Here is a 23,196-nt window from a genome sequence, read left to right as displayed (position 1 = left end):
ATTGTATGATCCAAAAAAGAAGATAGACTGTTCTGGGAGCAATAACAAGTGCTAACTGATAGACAACCTATATATTCCCTTGGTACTTTTGTGATGTCAGGAGATAAACCCCAAAACACTGAGTCATTCCCTCCAGCAAGCATGGGAGGACACAGACAAGAAGAGCCACACAAGGGACACAGCGAGCATAGTTGGATTGTGCTCTGGATCATAGGAGAGGAGCACACACCACAGATTCTTTTGGATGTTTTGAGTGTAACTGCTTTACATACCTCATTGCTTTGTTGTGAGGATCAAATGAGATAATGGATGTGAAAGCACTTTGAAAACTATTAGGCACTAGACAGATGTAAAGTATTATAATAACCCACTTCTACACTTTAGAAAAACCTATTTGATGAAACATTGTGAATAAGAAAAGAGCCATTATACACATTTTGCTTTCCTCTCATTCAATTGAGAGTAAAATCAAATGTTTTACACTTGGGAAGAACTGTCCTTTTTGGAAATGCATAGAAGCAGACCTGTTCTTGTAAGAAGATACTGTTTCTGCATGCTAATGATAATTTTGGGGGGTATTTGTTCATTTTGCATAATGGGGTTAACTGCATGCTCATTATAAGAACAAGGTTTTAAAAATTATCTTCTATGTACTAAAAGAACTGTATGACAGCCACAGGGATAAATACATTGAAAGTAATTATTATTGGCCAATAATTTACGTGAGAGCTTATCCAGGCTGCTAAACTGTTTGTATGCTCTCTTTATGGAAAAATGCAATACCTAGTAATTGCAGAAATTGCTGTAGGAGAAGGAGACAGGACAAAGAATTGGAAGTTACTAATTATAATCACTGGATTTGATCCTGTCTTTTGAAAAACGCCAAAGGGAGAAGGCACTCTTGTCAAGGCCGGCCTTGTTTGTTATGTTTCTGTGTCTTTCTCTGATGATGATATACCTTGCTGGACTGTTGTTTAGTTTGTCAATTACTTGTTACCTTATACTGAGTTGGAAGGTTCTTCAGGAAGGGCTTTTAGTTACTTTTATACACACTTATGAGTTGTGAGGAATTATTGAACCTTTAACTGCTCTTTTCAAATAGTAGTGAATCAATAATTCTATGAGGGGCAGAATAATTTATCTGAAATCTATAGAAACAAATATGTTTGTGCTTGAATTCTAATCGCTGTTCCATAGGAATTTTTTCCTTTAATTCCAAATGTGAGCCAAGCATACTGTCGGAGGATAAATAATATTGAATAAATTCCAGTATTTTCTTTCCCTAGACAAGAGAGTGGAAGTCATAATGTCAGCTCCTTTGCTTTCTTCATTTGTCCTTCTCACACTTACTACCTCTCCAGTCACATCTTATACCATTCCCCTTCAAGCCTCCAATGTTCTATATACATTGGACTACTATTCACTATTCCTAAATTTCATCTTGACCTTTCCCAATTCCATGCCTTTTTCCTACCATCTCCTCTCACCCTGAGACCAAAGGAGAAAAGTATTTAATTTTAGTATCCCCATTATGATCAGATAGTATTAATTTATCATTTTTGCTGGATGAAGTCCAGAGCAAATAGTCATGATGCTTGCCCATGGTGATCTTATTTTCCAAGACATATAGCACTGAAAGTCACTTTTGTAAAAAAGAATCATGGCAAACAGGACACATAGTGATTTTTTGATGAAGCATTAGTATTATGGATACCTAGTAAGGGAACTGGATTTTGTGTTGTTAAGTGTAAAAAGTAAAGAAAGGTACATATTAAGAAAGAGTGGAATACACAAACAAAATTGGGTACAAAATACATTTCATTCAACAAGAAAATGAGAGAGAAAAGAGGGAAGAGGGAATCAGAAGGAGGATAGTTTTAAGCAAAATGAACTCTAGGGTTGTATAAAAATATTTATAGCTTTTTTAATAGGAATTTGAGGGGATGCTAATAAATTGGAGAATGGTTAAAAAAGTTGTACATATTAATATGATGAAATCTATTGTGCTGTAGGAGAATGGGGATGGTTTTAGAGCAGGGATTCCCTGTGAGTCACATGCAGCCCCCTGAGGCCATGTACCTGGGCCCTACCACACTTCTGGAAGGGGCACCCCCTTCATTGGTGGTCAATGAGAGGAGCACTGTATGTGATGACGCCGCAAAGCGTGGCATCGCTCAAGTACAGTACTATTCCGGTGACATCATCCTTTGTGTGGCACCTTAGAATGAGGCACCGCACAAAGGATTATGAGACTGCACAATGGAAGACATCAGCATAGTGAGTGGTGATCTGGAGGTGGGGATTCCGCCCTGTGTATACTGCTGCCCGGTTAGGGTTAGGGTTAGGTTTTTATAGTCTGGCCCTCCAAAGGTATGAGCATAGTGAACTGGCCCCCTGTGTAAAAAGTTTGGGGACCCCTGTTTTAGAGAAACCTGGGAAAATTTATATGAACTGGTGAAGAGTGAAGTGAATAGAACCAGGACAACAATTAGTAAAATCTCAAGAATATGGTAAAAGACTCTTAACTTTGACAGAATGAGGAACTCTAATCAGCATAATAACCAACCATGATTCCAGAGGAGTAATGATGAAACCTGCTAACTTACCTCCTGTTAGAGAGAAGGTCTTAGAATGCAGAATGAGAAAGCCATTTATCCATTCACATATATGTGTATGTATTTATACACACACACATACATGCACATGGATATATACATATATATTTGTTTTACTTAACTATACATGTTTGCATTTAAAAAATATAATTAAAAAAAGATGGGGTAGAATCAGGGAGAAATCACCACCTCCCTTTGATAATGATGGAAAAGCTTGTTGGAGGAGCTAGCATGTCAGGATATATTAGAACGATGGAACGGAAGGGATCTGACATGCCCAGAGGGAAGCACATGGCCATGGTGCCTTCATCATTCTCTCATTCACTCCCAAAGGAAATGTTAGATGTATTCCAACTGAGTGGTCATATATAACTTTTCCTGGTCACATATTGGCATCTTATGCTTCAGGCCTTTGTCTTTACATCAGAAAGTAAAGTGATACATGAGACAAGGAGGCTATTAGTTATGACATTGTAATCAACCACTTAATATCCTGAGTATCCCTAAATTCAGAGGAACCTGAAGAGAATATCCATTGTCCATTATGAAAATGTGTATGTGGTAAGCTCTCCTATTCGAGTAAGAATCTTTCTGTTTGTCAGGGCCCCCTATAAATAGCAACTGGACAAAAAAAAATGGAAAGCCTGAGACCTTTCTGTCTCTTATGCAGCAAAATGATGTGTGGCAGGATTTTTAGTTTAAGCTACCTTAGCATTTCAGTCTTTGTTTAAAGTGAAAAGGCATTTATTGCTTGTGAAGGGTCCTGTGCCTATTGCCACAGTGACTAAAAAAATTTCTTACCATTGCACTCATCAGGCACAGTACCTCTGGGTTCTCTCCATATCAGCAGTTTCTTGGTCTAATCAATTCCTGGTTTTTCTAGTGACACTTTTATCACTACCAATTTGGGCAGGGTTTTTTTTTTTCCTTTGGGAAATCTACCCTTTAGGACAAAGGGTTTCCATTTTGCTGGACATTTACTTTTTTAATGAGTTAATAGTTATAGGTCCATTGCTCAAAATGGCTTCAGTGATTTTTCTGGTGTCCTGTTTGCTCCAAGCAAAAGGAAAGGCTTTTTATATCTAAGCTAAGTAAGCTCCTTTCATCTCCTTCCATCTTTTAAATGAATCCAGTAACATTTTCTATATATCACTGAAAATCTAAATGCTACTAAACATTAGTCTCCCCTAACTTGGTATACTGTCTTCTGAAGACTTCAGAGTACTATAATTTGAAGTCATTTCTGCATAGGGTCATATACACACAGATGTATAAGGTAAAGGACTACATCTTAAAGGTAAAGGACTACATCATAACTTTTTTCTAGTGTGCCAGGAATATTAAATTCCTCTTTTTATTTTCTTGAAAAGGCATCTCAGAGGCAGCAGCATAACTTTTGGACTTCTTCCAGGGGTACTGTCTTCTCATGCAAATGTCGAACAAAGTTGTAATTAATGGATAGTTGGCAAGAATTGTATGGTGAAGACGAGTTATTGTTTTATTCATCAAAATATAATATGTATTCCAGAATAGATTTGTTTTGTTGTAGAAAAGATTACAGCCAAATTGTTGAAGAACAGAAATTATTATCCAGGATTTTCTGTCTTCAAAGGACATTGCTTAAATTTCAATATGAGGTTACTGCTTATGTTAGAATCAGAACTTTATTTAAAGGACAAAATGTAGTGTTATAAGTCAAATAATTAGATTTTTCAATATAAATTTGTCAGAGAAAATTATTATGACTGATTTAAGAGAAGTTATCATAGCATTTAGAGCTAGAAGAAACTTGGAGACTTCTAACCCTTTCATTTTACAGATAGTTTAAATGATGGGTATAATACTTAATATGGCTATTGAGTATCTCTTCTAGATGGAAATAATTGTGTATTTGTTAACAGTATAGTACAAAGAATTGAACAATTCTGCCAGATTACTTTAAAGGTGATTGTTTAATAAAAGCTTTAAAAAGGGACTTTCTTATTTACTGAAACATCCTACAGGTGCACAAAGTAGATCAATTTAAATTGTGATATTTATAGACAATCCTAAATGGACAGGTATGAAACAAGTTCATATCTGTATGAGTTGTAAAAGAAAAAAATTTTATCATTGGTAAACTTAAAATTTGAGTACTTTGAATTTCATATGTAAAAACGTGTAATTACAAAATAATATTAAGCACCTATTCTTTGTTGAAAGAACAAATATTCAAATTTGTTTAAGAAATCACATTTATTTTTTCACATCACTCATCTTCAGAGCATAATTACATCCTTCACAAGGAAATAAAGGCATGATTCAAAGTAAAATTTGTTTTGATAATTTTTCTTGGACTTTGTTCTGTATGAATGAGAAAAGAAACATTAAATAATAACCATTTCATATCTAGAGAAGTTATTGATTTCTTGCAATACTTTAAAAGCCTTTCATTTATTTGTTAAAAGCCCCAATTCAAAATGAATATCTGTTCTTGTGACAAAATAGTGGGGAGGATGGATATAAGCTTCTTTGTTTCAAAGAATGCCATTCAACTCCAATTTAAAACATTTCTTTCATGGGACACAGAGTCACTAAAATCTCTCTTTTATCACTTTAGCAAATAGCATGTATACATTGATTTATAATATGAACAATGCCTTATCTGAATTTGTACAATTATCCTAAATGCTTTTGCTAAAAGGAGATCATAAGATTTAGAGCTGAGAAGAACCTTAGAGATAATTTAAATCCAATACCCTCATTTTACAAGACAGAGGCCAGAGAGAGGTTAGTCCATATGTTTTTGCTTTTCAGAGTGATCTCATTTTTAGGAGTATGGCCTATTTTTGGATTAAAAATATGTTCCCCCTTGAGGGGGCAGCTGGGTAGCTCAGTGTGTTGAGAGCTAGGCCTAGAGACGGGAGGTCCTAGGTTCAAATCTGGCCTCAGACACTTCCCAGTTACGTGACTCTGGGCAAGTCACTTGACCCCCATTGCCTAGCCCTTACCACTCTTCTGCCTTGGAGCCAATACACAGTATTGACTCCAAGACAGAAGGTAAGGGTTTAAAAAAAAAATGTTCATCCTTGAGCATGTTGGTGGCACAGTGGATAGAGAACTGGACTCGAAGTGAGGAAGATTCATCTTCATAACTTCAAAGGTGGTCTCATATATTTATTGGCAGTGTGACCCTGAAAAGTCACTTAACCTTGTGTGCCTCAGTTTCTTCATCTGTAAAATGAACTGGAGAAGGAAATGGCAAACCACTCTAGTATCTTTGCCCAGAAAACTCCTAATGGGGTCAAGAAGAGTCAGACATGACATGTTCAACTTTATCTAGCTCTGAAAATAAATGAAATGAATGGAGGAGACTCATTTCTATTTTAGTTATTTATAAAACTAACAGCATTTAAATTCAGCCTAAGCTCAAGCATTTGAAGTACAGTTGACCAGAAGGGAATGAAGTAAGACCCTTCCTGATTAGACAAGATTAAGTGTACTGATCCACTTCTAAAATAAGATCTTGAAAGTAAAAATATATAGTTATATTCTTAAAAATCACACCAATTGTATATGCCATACTCAAAGTTTACATGACCCATATTTTGGAGAGAAAGTATGGGCTAGATTTAGATCAATGCAACTTATATATACAAGCAGACTGAGCTCACATTTATCTGTATGTATAGAGACAACAACCACATGTAATTTTTTTTTTTAAACAAGCCCTGTTTGACCCTTTACTGAGATCAGTTTTGAGAGTGTTGACCTTTGGTCCTAGCTTCTTTAAATACAACAGAGAAAAGACAGCAACCCAACCTTTCCTTGATGTGTTCAGAAAGGATAAGTATAATTAATTTTTTTCATTTAATCATTAAAACCTGTGAGATTGTGGTAAGGGAGATCTGTTGGCCTTGTTACACCTTTAGGTAGTTAGTCTTTGTCCAAAAATGGACACATCTCTTAACTCTGATTCATCATTACCTAAGGTGTTTCTGGTTTCCTAGGGTTCTTAAAATCTTTACATGCTTAGGAAATAACTTGTAAACACTACAGTTTTTCACCAAGAATAATATTTATTGATTCTGTTCTTTAAAAACTTAATTCCTAGGAACAACTGGTTTCTATGGAAAGCAAAATACTGTTTAAATTTAAAAATTAATGAAAACAAACCTCTTTCTTGCTAAAGTTAATTCTTCATATTATTGGAGTAACACATAGATAATCCAAAAAAAAACCACACTGTGCAAAAATCATCTGTACTTTATACTGAAGAAGCAATTTGATATAATCTACAGATAGACTTGAGAGTCAGGGTACATGGATTCAAATACTACATCTGACATTAATTCTAACCAAGGTCAAGTTACTTAAAAATCTCTGAGCCTCATTTTTCTTATCTGTAAAATGGAGTTAATGATGCATATTGTTCCTACCTCACTGGCTTATTCTGAGTCTCGAATGAAATAATATATGTAAAGAACTTTTCAAAGCTTGAAATATTATGTGAATGTGAACTCTCAATCATCATCATCTCATCTTTTTTCTCTTTTGATAGAAAACAGAAACGGTCCCAGGACTTTACTTTCTGCTATCATTCTTTTATATTTACTGTTCTGTGGTCTTTTGAACAAGGAGATAAAATAACTACCTTTTGTAGTTGAATGAAAGTAGCTGTATATAAAGTTGTTATCCATAATGTTACTGAGAGCATTCTCTGTACAACTCCAGTAGCAGACAGGATAGCAGAGATGATTTGGACCTCATTCTATTTCATATGAATCTCTCTCCTTGACCCAGTCTCTATAGTTTGAAAGTTTTTATTCCATATAGTTTAAATATTATGAATATCTGGGGTTTTAACTTTTAACAATATTATTAAATTTTTAAAAATCAATTTAATGTTTGGGAGACTATGGGTAACACTTTTTTCTATGACAATGATCCAGTTCTAGTATAGATTATTGGTTGGGTTGCCCAGGATATTTTGTGAGAATTTTTCATCTGCTAGTTTGTGAAATGTAGTGAGCTTCTGATGTATAAGAAATTATATTTGACTTTTTCAATTTCAACATTTATGAATTATATAAATTATTCTTTCAATGAAAGTATAATTCTAAAAAATAACTGTTAAAAACATTGGATGTCAAAGCTGAAGCTCTTTGTCATCATGAGAATTAGTTATATCTTATATCCTGGAGCTTGGAGAGGCATATTTAAGTAGGAACACTGGCATAATTTTGATCACTGTATGGAATAATCAGTTGTAAATGTTTCACTACACTGAACTTTCACCTAAATTAAAATCTGTAGTAATCAACAGATTTTTCTTGTAGTAGTTAGTATTTATAAAAGTACTTTCTGCAATGATTCTTTTTTTTTTAACCCTTACCTTCTGTCTTGGAGTCAATATTGTGTATTGACTCCGAGGCAGAAGAGTGATAAGGGCTAGGCAATGGGGGTCAAGTGACTTGCCCAGGGTCACACAGCTGGGAAGTGTCTGAGGCCAGATTTGAATCTAGGACCTCCTGTCTCTAGGGCTAGCTCTCAATCCACTGAGCAACCCAGCTGCCCCCAATGATTCTTTTTTTAAAACATAAGTTTTATTGATATTTTTGTGTTATGGTCATTTCTCAATATTTCCTTTTTACTCCTATTACCCACCATTGAACCCTCTTGTAACAAAGAAAAATTTTCAGTTATTCTATATAATTATATTTATATATTTTTCTGATAGTTCTGGCTATCTTTTGTTTTTTATTCTTTAATTTATTTATCAGTTTTTAGCCTTGTAAATACTTTTACTGGAATCACTTATAAATTAAATTTTATAAAGACAAATACAAATTAGCAAAAAGTCTTAGAATCAAGCCATTTTGGACTTCAATGACATTTTAGGTGGCTTAAACCAACTTCCTCATTTTTTTTCTGATGAAAACCTTGAAGTTCCAATGAGTTAAATGTATTCCCCAAATTTTCATTAGGTAGGGACTAGAATCCAAGTATTTCTTGTTCCCAGAACAGTATTGTTTTTCTTCTTCCATACGTTCTCTAATTCCATTATCCCTTATAAAAGCATCATTAAAATATCTTCTGTAAAACTTGTTTGAGCTCAGAATTTAACCTAGAGATGAGAAATCTACACAATTATTGCAAGAGATATTTAGTATTTCTGTATGTTACTTTTTTTCTTGAGCATATGTTTCTGTGTTACTAAACATTGGTTTGTTTCTATTGACATTTTCATGTGGTCAGCAGAGGGAGCAAAAGTTTTCCAATAAACCTTTATTCAAAGAACTGAAATGACATCATTGATGAAGAAATCAACTAAGTTCGTTTTTATTGGGTCATGACAAAAATTAAAGTTTACTAGTAGAAAAGTCAAGAACCCATAATGGGAAAAATGTACACTTCAAAATGCAAAGGAAATCATCTAAGTTGTATGAAATACCCAGCAAGAAAAAACATTTGTCATAATGTTTTTGAAGATTAAAAATTGGATTGGTGATACATGAATTTATCAAGTAGCTGTGTTTTATTTTCCTGGGGTGGTTATTGAACCCTGTAGTCTAAAGGGGCCTTATAGAACAGGTTTAACTTTTTATATTTCTTTACATGGTATATATTTTATATGGTTCCTTATGTATTGTGCTTCATTGGTAATATGGTCTTATATCTATTGTGAATCTCTTCATTGATCTTTGTGTAAAAATTTCTGGGTGAAAATGTACTGAGGGGGGGAATATCTTTAAAAATAAAAAATGTAAAGCAAAAAAATGCACTTCAACCTTGTTTTGTCAGTTATTATACTATTATATGACTCATAGCCAAGCATCACCAGCACATGTTTAAAAAAATAAAGATATATTTTTTCTTTTTGTTTTTGCATCAGGGAACATTTTACATCATTGTAAATACCATGCAATCTCCCCAAAACAATTCATCCATCTTTGTGCCTTCTCTTCAGTTCTAGTCCATCTTAGTGTCTAATTGCAGTCTTTCCAAAATAACCTTGTGGGTTGTCTGCTCAATTAAGTATACTGTCAGAAAAGACATTCTTTTTACATTTTAGGTTTTCCATTAGTTATTCGAAATCATACTTAGGAGACTCCATCTTGTTCCAAGGCTTGATGTAATTATTGCACTGTATTATGTAAACAGGAATATTAAGAGAACATAAGCATTTGTGGGAAATTCTTCCAGGTGGTCTCCATATTAAATATACTCCATGACAGTGGAAAAGAACTTTGACAAGATATGTATTCTGTTTTATTCCCTCTTGACATTAATAATCAGAAGGTCTTTGATATGATGTTATTCTTGTTGCTTCCAGCCTCATCATTCAACCAAAATTGATCTCTCAAGTTATCATTGAACTCTTAATTGTCAAATCTCATGGATTTTCTTAGTCCTTATCCTTCTTGACCTTTTTGACTTCCTTGTACCCTTTGATACTCTCTTTTCATTGATATTCTCAACTCTTTAGGGTTTCATGATACTGCTTCTTTTCAGTCTCCTTCCCTGGATCTTTGTCCAGGTCATGCTTGCTCATTATAGGTGTCCCCTGGTGCGCTATCTTGGGCTCTCTTTTCTTCTCCCTTCATATGCTTTCATTTGGTGACCAGCTCTCGTGGACTTAATTATCTTCTCTAGATTGGTTCTAAAATCTGCTTGTCCTCTTTCCTAACTTCTCTGTAGTTTCACATTCCTAATTGCCCATTGGACATCTCAAACTGGATGTCCCTTAGAAATCTTGAACTCAAAATACTCAGAAATAAGCTCATTTTTTCTCCCCCAAACCTTCACTCTTTCCAGTTTCACTATTACTATCAAGATACCACTATCCTCCCAGTCATTTATGCTTTCAACCTATGTGTCATCCTCAAATCCTTACTCTTTCTTACTCCTTCCCTTAAATCTAATCTCTTGTCAACTTTTGTCATTTCTACCTTTGTAGCACCTCTCATATACTCCACCTTCTGTGCTCTGAGACTACTACCATCCTGGTTTGGCCCATTCCACTTTATACCTGGTCCATTGCAGTAGCCTTCTGGTTAGTCTCTTTGCCTTAAATCTTTCTATTTCACTCCATTATCTATTCACTTCTCAAAGTGTAAAGCCATGTCACCTTCCAATCCTTATTCACTAAACTCCAATGGCTCCCTATTACCTCCAGCATGAATATAAAATTCTCTGACATTGAAAACCATTCTGAAATAAGCCCTTCCTTATTTTCTGGTCTTATTTATTACTTCTCTTCTACCCACCACATACTCTGTAATCCAACATGACATTCCTTTTTGTTCTTACTTACACAAGACATTCCATCTCCCAACTTTGGCTGTCTCTTTTTTGATGACCTCAACAGACTTTATGAATTTAATTATTTCTATGCAGCTTACTCCCAGATCTACATATCTGGTCCTAGCCTTTGAGCTAAAGCCCTAGTTCATAAGCTCCTTATTGTTGGAGATTTCAAATTGGATACTCTTTAACTTACATTCAGTATATCCATTAACTCATTAACTCTTCCTCCCAAACCCACTAATCTTCTTATCCTCCCCATTACTGTTGAGGGCACTAGCACCTTTCAACTTAGAGTCATTCTCAACTCTTCATTCTCTCTTACTCCACAAATTTTTGTATTTTCTCTAAAATGTCTTTAAATAAGTCTCTTCAGTTTAAGTGACACTGCCATTACTTCTCATCTAGACTGTTGTAGTATCTTAAATCATCTCCCTGTCTTAAGTCTTTCCCTCATACATGTGACACTCTATCTCCTATCTCCATGACCTTGAACTAGCCTTTTACCATACCTGGAGTGTTTTCCCTCCTCAGCTTTGCTTTTTGGTATAATTTGACTTATTTGGTTTTCTCACCAACATTTCTGACTTGTTTTTTCCTCTACCACTTTTCCCCATTTTATTATTGATGCTGCTCACAATAATCCAAACTTCTTGTCTGCCTGTAAGATGTACAAAAGAATCTATGTTTTAAAATAGTGTTACCCTTGAATGGGACATTTTTTTATTTGGAAAGAGTTCAGATGTTTGCTCAGTGAAGCAGTTTCTAGACTCTTCTGACTTTCTCATTGTGGTGATCAATTTATATCAGTTAAACTTCCTTAAGAAATGGTGGTAATTTGTTCCTTTATGGACTACCCATTTTGCATTGCTTGTTTAAATAGATTACATCAGAGCCATTTTGATTGCACCCTCTATCTTTCCACTTTTAGTCTTCTAATGTGATGTTAATTTTTTATCTTTGCTCTCATAAGTTGATTATGTGTAAAGAGTTGATTATGTATAAAGAGTTAATTTAGAAATGACTCCTACATTAGTAGCTAGTCCTTCCCTGTCAATTAAGATAGTCATTTACATTTTTTATTATGTTATTTAGTTGCCATGTATAGAACTTCCCAACTCTCTTCTGGAAGAAAGTATTCATTATTTAAATGAAAAAAACATTTTATTAAATTTTTACTGTGTGTCAGGTACTGTGCTAATGTTGTGAGCCTTCTGTGTAATCAAAAAACTCTTTTCCTCCTTTCTTAATTCTGACCCATACTCCCAGTACAGTTTTTTTTTTTGGTTGTGCTGTTATTTCCTCCTATGCACTGAAGTTACTGAGATAATGATTTAATTTGTAGTGTCTTTATAATCTTCTTCATAGATTCTTTTTCTACCTCACCATCATCTGTAGATGTTAAAACTACATTTACAGAGCAGGTGAGTAGCTCTGTGGCTTGAGAGATAGGCCTAAAGACCAGAGGTCCTAGGTTCAAATTTGGCCTTAGACAATACCTAGCTCTGTGATCCTGGACATATCACTCAACCCTGAATTGCTTAGCCCTTTCTGCTTTTCTGCCTTGAAACTGATACTCAGTATCAGTTCTAAGAAAGAAGGTAAGGGCTTAAAATTTAAAAACAAAAAACTACATTTACCTTCATGATAACCTTGCTGTGAAAGTTCAGAATAAACGGTGTAATAAAAAAATGACCATACAGTTCATGCAATAATATATCTACAGAATAAACTAACCTCTGCCAACTCTTCTATTTTTCTCTCCACAGAGAACCTGGGAACTATACTTCTATTTATCTTTATATTTTTCTTGTCTTCTTGTTTGATTTATAGAGAGAATATCACAATATTATGACTTAATTCTTCCAGTAATATATTCAAGTATTGGTCAATTGACAAGGCTTACATAATTGAATTAGTATTTAAGGAGCTAAGGGACTTGCAGCCATGAACACCTATGTTTTAATTCTTCCTCAGGCACTTACTAGTTGTCTGACCCTGGGCAGTGCACTTAACATCTCTGCCTGTTTCCTCATCATTTGTAAACTGGAAATAATAACAACACCTACATCACAGGCTTGTTAGAGGAGTGAATGAATTAATATATATAAAGCATTTTGCAAACCATAAAGCCCTAAATAAATGCCAGCTATGAGCCTTATTGATGTTTGTACATACTCTAAAAAATAGAACTCTTAGCACCCTCCTGGGAAAATTAGAAGACAATATGGGAGAGATTAGGTTTAGATCAACATTTCATTCCCTTTACCAATATAGTATACATGTCAGATCTTTGGGAAAGACTTTAAAACCAAGCAAGAATTAGAAAAAGTCACAAAATATAAAATCAATAATTTTGATTACATCAAATTAAAAAGTTTTTTGCACAAACAAAACCAATGTAACAAATTAAAAGGTAAGTAACAAATTGGGAAACGATCTTCATAATAAAAACCTCTGACAAAGGTCTAATTACTCAAATTTACAAAGAGCTAAATCAATTGTACAAAAAATCAAGCCATTCTCCAATTGATAAATGGGCAAGGGACATGAATAGGCAATTTTCAGTTGTGTTCTAAGTCTCTTATAATCAGAGAGATGCAAATAAAAAAAACTCTGAGTTATCACCTCACACCTAGCAGATTGGCTAACATGACAGCAATGGAAAGTAATGAATGCTGGAGGGGATGTGGCAAAGTTGAGACATTAATGCATTGCTGGTGGAGTTGTGAATTGATCCAACCATTCTGGAAGGCAATTTGGAACTATGCCCAAAGGGCACTAAAAGAATGTCTGCCCTTTGATCCAACCATAGCACTGCTGGGTTTGTACCCCAAAGAGATAATAAGGAAAAAGACTTGTACAAGAATATTCATAGCTGCACTCTTTGTGGTGGCAAAAAATTGGAAATGAGGGGATGCCCTTCAATTGGAGAATGGCTGAACAAATTGTGGTATATGTTGGTGATGGAATACTATTGTGCTCAAAGGAATAATAAACTGGAGGAATTCCATGGGAACTGGAACAACCTCCAGGAATTGATGCAGAGTGAGAGAAGCAGAGCCAGGAGAACAGTGTACACAGAGACTGATACACTGTGGTACAATCGAATGTAATGGACTCCTCCATTAGTGGCAATGATCCTGAACAACCCGGAGGGATCTATGAGAAAAACCACTATCCACATTCAGAGGAAACACTGTGGGAGTAAAAACACCAAAGAAAAACAACTGCTTGACTACATGGGTCGAAGGGGATATGATTGGGGATGTAGTCGCTAAAAGAACATCCTAATGCAAACATCAACAGCATAGAAATAGGTTCTGATCAAGGACACATGTAATACCCAGTGGAATTGCGTGTCGGCGTGTTTGGAAGGGTGGGGCGAGGGGAGGGGGGAATAGAATATGATTTTTGTAACCAAGGAATAAACTTTGAAATTGAACAAATAAAATTTAAAAAAAGAAAAATATGTGATCAATTATGTAGTGTGATAGGGATGTAATTAGGGTTTTGATGTTAAAAGATCGCTCTACTGCAAATATGAATAACATAGGAAATAGGTTTTGAACAATGATACATGTATAACTCAGTGGAACTGCTTTTCGGCATTGGGAGTGGGGAGGAGAGAACTGGGGGTGGGGGCGGACGATATTCTAAATAAAAATAAAATAAATAAAATACAAATAGAATTAGATTACAAACAAGGAGGAGGAGGAGGACAACTATGACAACAACAACTTAGAGGCAGGAGAATTGAATTTAATCCTGTCTGACACTAGTTGTGTGATATTTGACAAATCAGTTAAGTTCTCTCTGCCTTCGTTTCCTCAGCTGCAAAATGGAGATAAAACAACCAAATGAGATGAAATATGTAAAGGGTTTTACAAATTGTAAAATGATATATAAATGTTAGCTACTGCTTCTCACCTACGTATATGACTCTTGGCAATGTACTTTTCTGAACCTTGGACTCCTTATGTAAAATAAAGATAGTAATACTTATACTAGCTACTTCATAAAGCTGTGGTATAGAAAGTGCTTTGTAAATTGTAAAGTACTCTAGAAATATGGGTTGGAAGAGAGAAGTAGGCTAAGCCACAATTTTATAACTGAATTCCTCTGTATACGAAGGGGTAAGATAAGCAGCAAGAGGGTAAAGCAGTTACTGTTTGGGCAAACTGAGGAGAGGTAGTAGCAAGCAGAGAAGATAAGTTCACACTCTGCAATATAACTGTAAGATGCTAAGAAACCAACCTGCTACATAAGCATAAGCATGCTGGACAAGAAAATCTTATAAGGTCCTTTCTACCTGTAAATGTAGTGAACTCAAGTTATGGTGAACAGAACTGAAATCAAGAGTTTAATGATTTATCCAAGATCACACTGCAAATCAGCAGTACACTTAAGGACCAGAATTCAGTTACCGAACTTATACTACATTGCTCTTTCTCTTAGGATCCAGAACATGATCTAAGTAAAAGACTACCTAAATAGATATAATGCAAAGAAAAAAATAGCACAGTTAGAACTGTGGTCCTGAAGTCAGGAAGAGTTCAAATATGCTATCAGACATTTACTGGCTATGTAACCTTGGGCAAATCATTTAACCATCATTTGCTCCACTTTTATCAACTGTAAAGTGGAAATAACAATAGCACCTATCTCACAGGGTTGTCTAGTGAGGATCCAATGAAACCATTGGTAGAAAATGCTTAGTAAGGAACCAGGCAGTAGTAGATAAGGACGATGCAAATGCTTATCCCTTCATTGAACACACATTACATTTATACATGCAAAACCGTATTACAGGTATAGTATACATGGGGAAAATATAAATGTGAAACAAAGCAGAAGATTGTGGAGTATAGCCAGATGAGGGGGTGGAAGAAAGGCAAGGAAGAAGTTCCTTGAAGAACAATTCAATAAGTGTTACTGGAACAGCTGTATGAGCAGTGGTGCTCCAATCTTTATTTGAAAGAATCAAGGATGGGACCATACATTCACAGATCTGGAAGGATCATTTTTGAACATTTATTCTGCCCTGCACACTTGAAGATGAGGAATCTCAAGCTTGGAATGCTCAAGCAACTTGCTCAAACTCATACATAACTAGTTATTTTTAGATCTTCGAGTTAAATCCAAGTCTTCTGAGTCCTAATCTGGCATGCTAAACCAGGACAAACAAACAATAAAATATGTGGATAGCAGAGACTAAATGATGGTAAATGAGTAATAAAATTATAAGGTTAGTTTTTATTTTATGTAGCTATTCAGTACAATTTTAGGAGATATAATCCAGGTTATATTAGAAGACTCATTGGACAGCTTCATCTTAATGCTACTTGGGGAAAAAAATTCATGGAAAGATGGAATTTCAGGCAGTTATGAAGAGGCATAAAAGAAGAATCTTTTCCTCTTTTCCTGAATATCCAGTGGTGGCTTGATGACATTCAAAAATCCCATACAAAGCCTAGTATTGATTATACATGGAAAAGACTTAAAGATGCTTTTTAAGGTATGAGGTATTTAAATATGATAAAGGAAAAGGAAAAGTGAGTTGCTAGAAAAATGAGGAAAATGTATGAAAGTGATGCTAGAAGTAGAAAGATCTAAGAGTAGAAAATGGGAATAATAATCCCCCTGCATTTAAAATTGTGCTGTAGTTGTGCAAGGGCAGAAATGCACATGAGCAAAAATTAGGAGGAAAGACTTGATTTAGAATAGCAAACATTTCCTCCTTTTTAATTCTTTAAGATGAAGTACCTTAACATAAAATAATCCCTTTACATAAATTCATGCTTTGATCATTAATTATTTCAACATAAATTAACATCATTTTGTTTTTGTTTTTATCTTTTTATGATCAGGAGCTGTGATTGTCTCTACTCCACAAGACATTGCACTGATGGATGCCCACAAAGGAGCTGAGATGTTTCGGAAAGTCCATGTTCCTGTAAGAATTTACAAAGAATTAATAATTTATTATTTAATTAAGTCATTAAATCTATTCAATTTAAATTAAAATCTAACTGGGGAAGTAGATTATATTTTTCAAAACACTAAAATATAATGAATGCATTTCAGGCAATCAGCAAATATTTAGTTTAATACTTACTATTTTCCAGGCTATGTATTAAGTGCTGGGAATGTACAAAGACAGCTTCTGCCCTCAGGGAGCTCAGAGTAAAGAGGGAAGATACCACATAAAATAAAACTGAAAAGGAAGCAAGAGAAGGGTCCCCAATGTGGGTTTATGAAGAACAGAGGAATATGGCCAGATGGGGAATGAAACGATGGCTGGTCTGGTGACCTTTAAATGGAGGATTTGGAAGGAACTCTCAGCTTTCCACTTTTTACCCTCTCCAGTCAGAGATAAAGAGGGACATGTGGGATCTATACCTATTCTTGGGTGTGCATAACATCAGGGTAACTCATAACCTGTGTGATTTCTACAGTGGACTGATATTTTTGGATGATCAGGTTCTTGGAGGCATGATATACAGAGGACTTCTTTTTAGTATCTAGATGTCCTTAGTTGAAAAATATGATCCTGGTTTTAATTTAGTACTGTGCAAAGAAGCATTATGAAAATGAAATTAGTGAGTACTGAGATCAGAAGATTAAAACAGACTAGCTAATGATAAAGCAGGTAAGAAAAAAAAGAACTTTTCACCTTTGACTCAAATGATTAAAGAGACAATGGCTATTTTGAAGAATATTTGTAAAGTTAATGCTCACCTTTATTCTTTAGCACATCTTAACAGGACATATATGTTTTATAATCACCATCCTCTTCCTCTGTACTTACTATATTATGGTCTCTCCTATGGAAACTGTAAACTGAATAACTTGTTTTCTGTAATTGTTTTAATATTTTTTGAACTTCTGTGTATACTTGTTTAACCCACAGACTTAGTTATTACTGATGACCTCTGTGGTACTGAGAAGTGGATTATTTCAATCAAATATATTTAGTCTGAGTTTAGATTAGACCTCAGAACAATAGGAACCCTTGATAATGATTGTTTTTCCATGTTGGAGAAGCCACTTTTCTCCATCTTGGAAGAAGCAGTAAGACATGCTTTCTATCCAGCAGGCTGATCTAAAAGTGGCATAAGCTGCCTTGCATGGTCCTGAATTCTCTTTTTCTTCAAGCAGAGATTGGATGACCAACCATATGCTGGCTCTACTGTGGTGGAGATTTTTTTTTCTTCCAACTAAATATCTGGTATTTTGATACTGAGTTTTTCTTTGGGAGCTTAGAACTGAAAGATACTGCTTGATCCTACTGACTAGACAGCACATTGTCCAATATAACTCTTGGGAGACTTCTAGACAGAAGGGAGTGCCATTCTGTAGGCTTGCGTGACAGTATATATCATAAAAATATGATAAATATTTGTATCTGGTCTGGGAGAGAAGATTTCTGAACCACTGTTATATGGCCCCATTTATTAAAAATCAGGGATCTTTATGTACAACAGACCAGACGACAAGAAGACCCTTGTATGATGATTAGTAGTAATGGAATTGCAAACAGAGAATTTGAATATACACTGACAGGTAACCCCTAATGGTGTAGCATAACTGCAGGATATTGAGAGGTGACTAAGGCCTGAAGGACCAATTCAGAATGTAAAAGAGGCTGATTGATTTTGAACTAAGAGCAGAGGAGACAGTGACACTAAGGGCAGAATTTCCATTGTACCCATCTTTGACTGTGTTTTGTCCAAACAAAAGATTCAGAGAAGACTCCCAATTACTCATCAGTAAACATAAGCTGTTGTGCAATCCATCTTTATAGCTGATATCAAGACAAGTCAGTAAGTATGGGTTAAGTATCTACTCTGAGCCAGGCACTGTACTAAGTGCTTGGGATATAAAAAGGCAAAATTTAAAAGTTCCTTCTCTCAAAGGAGCCTAACTGGGGAGACAACCTGCAAAAGACTATGTGTGCAAATACACACACACACACACACACACACACATATGATCAATTAGAGATGATCTCAGAAGGAAGGAACTAAGATTAAAAGAGGAATGAGGGAGGCTGAGGGAGACTTCTTGCAGAAGGTGGAACTTGTAAGATTTGAAGGAATCTAGGGAAGTCAGTAGAAGCATGGGGACAGGCAATGAAAATGCCCAAAGTCAAGAGATGGAATGCTGAATCCAAGTAATGGATATCTGTGTCATTGTATTATTTGCAGGGTATATTGGGGGGAATAATATTGTAAGGAGACTGGAAAGTTAGGAAGAGGCCAAGTTATGAGGGGCTTTAAAAGCCAAAGAGAGCATTTTATATTTGATGGACAAAGGTAGGTACAATTTAGGGCCTTTAGGGGAAAACCTATCTTATTTTTTTTCTTAAGTGTAGCTATGAGACAAGTTATAAAACCAGGAAAATGCCTACCTTTTCACTGAAAGTATCAAAAATTGTAACAGGGTTTGTGGTAGTGCTAGTTGTATCTTGCCTGTGACTTAAACTAATGTAGCTAATAGAAGACACTCATGAGACTTATACAGAAAAAAACACAATAATAACAAAACAAAGCAAAACCAAAAAGAACTTGTTTCTAGAACTTTGAATTTAAGTTGAATTTAGCACATATGCCTCCAGTTCCTGCTACTTGAAACCAATGTCAGTTAATCAAAAAGATTTATTAAGTGCATTCTAAAAGCTGGGTACCATACTAGGTGCTAAGGATAAAAAGGCAAAGGAGAAAAAATCCTTTCCATTAAGGAAGACACTGTGCTAGTATAGTTTAAAAAAAAAAAAGAGGCAAAGATGGTTAGCTGAACTTATGCTCACTTAGCAGTAGTTTTTTCATTCTGCTAATTTAAAGTGAGAACTAATGACACTAATGGGTTCATTGAACTATCAGATTGTCAGAACCTGATCATGATCCTTCTGTGAATAGGATGTTTTAATATGTGGATTTTAACAGATAGGTATGGCATCCAAATGTGGAAGCTGATATTTTGGGAGATTTTGTAAACATTAAAGGACAAAGTATTTAGAGAATTGGACTGTGCCTCATTTGATTTCTAGTAGACTTGTGAAATTATCTGTAGAGAGGGGCCTAGAATGCAAAACTGGCTTCATTTAACAGAGAGCATTTTGAAGGATTCTGCAGAGAAAAGCATGGAAAAAGCAGAGATTGCTACAGAGTAGTTTGCAGCTATCCATTTTGTAGGAGGAAAAGACTGAATTTGTAGCTTTATTAACTGTATTCTGGCTCTTTCCATCTTTTATATGATCTCTATCTTTGCAATTGATTTCCAACTACCTGATACCAGGAGACAGTTAGGAGGGAATGGGGTATTTCAGCACCTTGATATTATTTATACAGTACTCCTCACAGTTCTTTTTAGTACTTGAAAGTATGGAATGATTAACAGCACCCTGGAGCAATTCATTATAATCAATTTGCAAAATCACACAGGAATAAAGTAGGGTTGGTAGGTTGAGATAAAGGTGTAGGATATGAAGGAAAGGAGAGATGACAAATGCATAGACCATGAGGAATATCTTGGATTGAGCAGTCCACATTCTAACTGTGAATGAGATAGTGAGTTAATGTTTGAGTGCTTCCTATGTACAATTTATTGTTGTTCAGTTATTTCAGTTGAGTCCAACTCTTTATGACTACATTTGGGGTTTTCTTGACACATATACTGGAACTAGTTTGCCATTTCCTTCTCCAACTTATTTTACAGATGAGGAAACTGAGGCAAACAGGGTAAGTGACTCACCAAGTGTCACACACAAAGCACTGGGGATACAAAAGTTGAACAAGTTGTTGCCCTCAAGATGTTCACATTCTGGTGGAGGTGACAGTACATTTAGGAGGCTTTATCTGTCATATGGAAAGGCCTTGTCATCCTTAGAGTTCTATGGGAAAGAACCATCTACTTTATTGCTATTCTCATTGACAATAAGTTATTGACATGAATTTCAGATGTTGAAGCATTTGACAATGCCACTCTGGCTACTTTGGTGGCAAGAACTTTTTTTTCTTCTATGCCTTAAGTTTCTTTAGCTACTCTCACAATAGAAACTAAGGAAATAAAGGTTCAAATTTATGAGCAAATCAATTTGTTAACAAGGCTATCAATTGCCTGTGGGTCCAAGACCTCCCTCAATAGTAGGACACCATTTGGCAATGAACAAAGCTTTTTAAAAAATCAACAATAAAGAACCAATCAACTTCCACAATCTTGAGTAACATGGGTGCTCTCTTTTTGATTGGCCAGAATTTTACAAATCTTGTGATTATTTAAAAAATATCCTGTGGTTATTAAAAAAAAAGAACATGCCACAATATGTAAGGAACACTTTGTGGTCAGCACCTACAACCCCAATTTTCCAGAATTACATCAACATCTTAGTTTTCCCACATATATAGCAAAGCAAGATCTAGCTCATAAAATGGAAGACAGTTACAAAATAGAAAGAACCAAACAAAATGAAGTTAGTTTTGGATTTCACACAGTTAGGAAGGAGACAAGGTATAGCACCTGCCCTTTAGTGGAGAAGATGGCAATGATTTTTGACCTGACTGGCACATGATGCCCCCCGTTTCTCTCTATGAGTACTATGCTACTTCATTTAGGCTTGCTTGTCTGCCCTGAAAGTGGCAGTTGGTCAGCAGTTGGGCACCCGAAAAATTCTAAAGAGAATGAAAAGGATTTGTTGAAAACCTTTCTTTTGTATTAAAGCGTACTAAAGAGGAATAGTTCATTGAAAATCTGGCCTGTAATCCATCTAGTTTCCTAATATCAAGCTTACTGTAGATTATAAAATAAGTCCTCTGCAGATGTAAGAAATATGCTTTCCTATCAAACCATTATATATCTTCTCAGGTCCTTCTGAAACCATTAGCTTCAGGTTGCCCAGGTCTTTTCTACTTCTTCTTTTAAGGAGTCATGAATCCTAATCCATAAACGTTGGTGCCAGTACAATTCAAACTATTTAGAGAGACTTGATACTAAACTTACAAAAACAGAGAAAGTGCAACACATAGTTTTCAAACACTAACAATGTTTTGGAAGAAACAAAGATGAATAAGACATAGTTCGTACCTTCTAGGAGCTTATAATATATTTGGGAAAAATAAAGCATAATTTCAGATAAATATAATACAACAGAGAATGTGGTAATCCATCCAAAAATAATTAAGCATCTACTGTGGAAAGCATCCTAGTACAGTAGAAAGAATGCAAGATTTATTATCAGAAAAACTGGGGTAGAGATCTAGCTGTGCCACTTATTATTACCTGTGTGACTTTGGTCAGTTATTTAATCTCTCTGAGCTTCAGTTTCCTCATCAATTAAAATAAAGAGATGGTACTAAATGACCTCTAAGATCCCTTCCATTTTTTTAAACCCTTACATTCCATCTTAGAATCAGTACTGTGTATTGGTTCCAAGGCACAAGAGCAGTAAGGGCTAAGACTTGCTCAGGGTCACTCAGCTAGAAAGTATCTGAGGACACATTTGAACCCAGACACTCCTGTTTTTAGGGCTGAATCTCAATCCACTGAGCCACCTAGCTCTCTACTCTATGTATCTTGAAAATGAAACTTTTATCAGAGAAACTTACTGCTATAATTTATCCCCATTTACCTACTTCCCTTCTAATTTTAGCTGTATTGGTTTTGTTTGTGCAATTATATTTTAATTTTATATAAGATATAAATATAATTTATAATTTTTATTTATATATTTATAAATATATTAATATATTAATAAATATATAATTAAATTAAATATAATTTATTTTTATTTATAAATATATTTCTAATATATATTATGTATAATATATATTACAAATAAAAATAAATTTTATTTAATTTAATTTATATAAATATATATTAATAAATAAAAATAAATTTAATTTAATTTAATTTTAATAAAATTGTCCATTTTACCTTCTGTGATCATAATGCTTTGTTTGGTCTTGAACTTTTCCCTTATCCATAACTCTGATTGGTATGATTTTCCTTGCTCCTCTAATTTGTTTATGATGGCACCTTTTAAGTCTCTTCCACTTCTAAATTTATGATACTATGATCCCTTGAGCAAGGAACTATGCTAGGTCCTGGAGATACATAGAGAAAATGATAAGCAGTCTCTACTCTCAAGGAGCTTGCCTTTCATTACAAGGAAAGTGCTACTAAAGAGATACAAACCAATATCGAAGATGGCTTTATAAGAGGTTTTTATTTGAGTTGGATCCTGAGAATTGGATAGAATTTTGACAGGCAGAAAGAGGTGAGAGGCAGAGCCAAA

The 23,196-nt window shown here is 34.9% G+C and overlaps 1 protein-coding gene across 3 annotated transcripts in view; it reads left to right on the top strand.

Annotated features, from left to right (window-relative positions):
• The window catches only part of NUBPL (NUBP iron-sulfur cluster assembly factor, mitochondrial), a 365,055-nt gene that overhangs the window by 275,508 nt on the left and 66,351 nt on the right, over positions 1-23,196 (top strand). For all 3 annotated transcript variants that reach the window (XM_007472517.3, XM_056810405.1, XM_056810404.1), the window contains exon 8: positions 16,772-16,857. In XM_007472517.3, the coding sequence (XP_007472579.2) occupies positions 16,772-16,857 (86 nt within the window). The remainder of the gene's footprint in view (positions 1-16,771; positions 16,858-23,196) is intronic.

This window comes from Monodelphis domestica, chromosome 1 (genome assembly GCF_027887165.1).
Source record: "Monodelphis domestica isolate mMonDom1 chromosome 1, mMonDom1.pri, whole genome shotgun sequence".
NCBI classification, from domain to species: Eukaryota; Metazoa; Chordata; class Mammalia; order Didelphimorphia; family Didelphidae; genus Monodelphis; species Monodelphis domestica.
The sequence above is the reverse complement of the archived record's forward strand: the minus strand, read 5'-3'. Positions and strand labels throughout refer to the sequence as shown.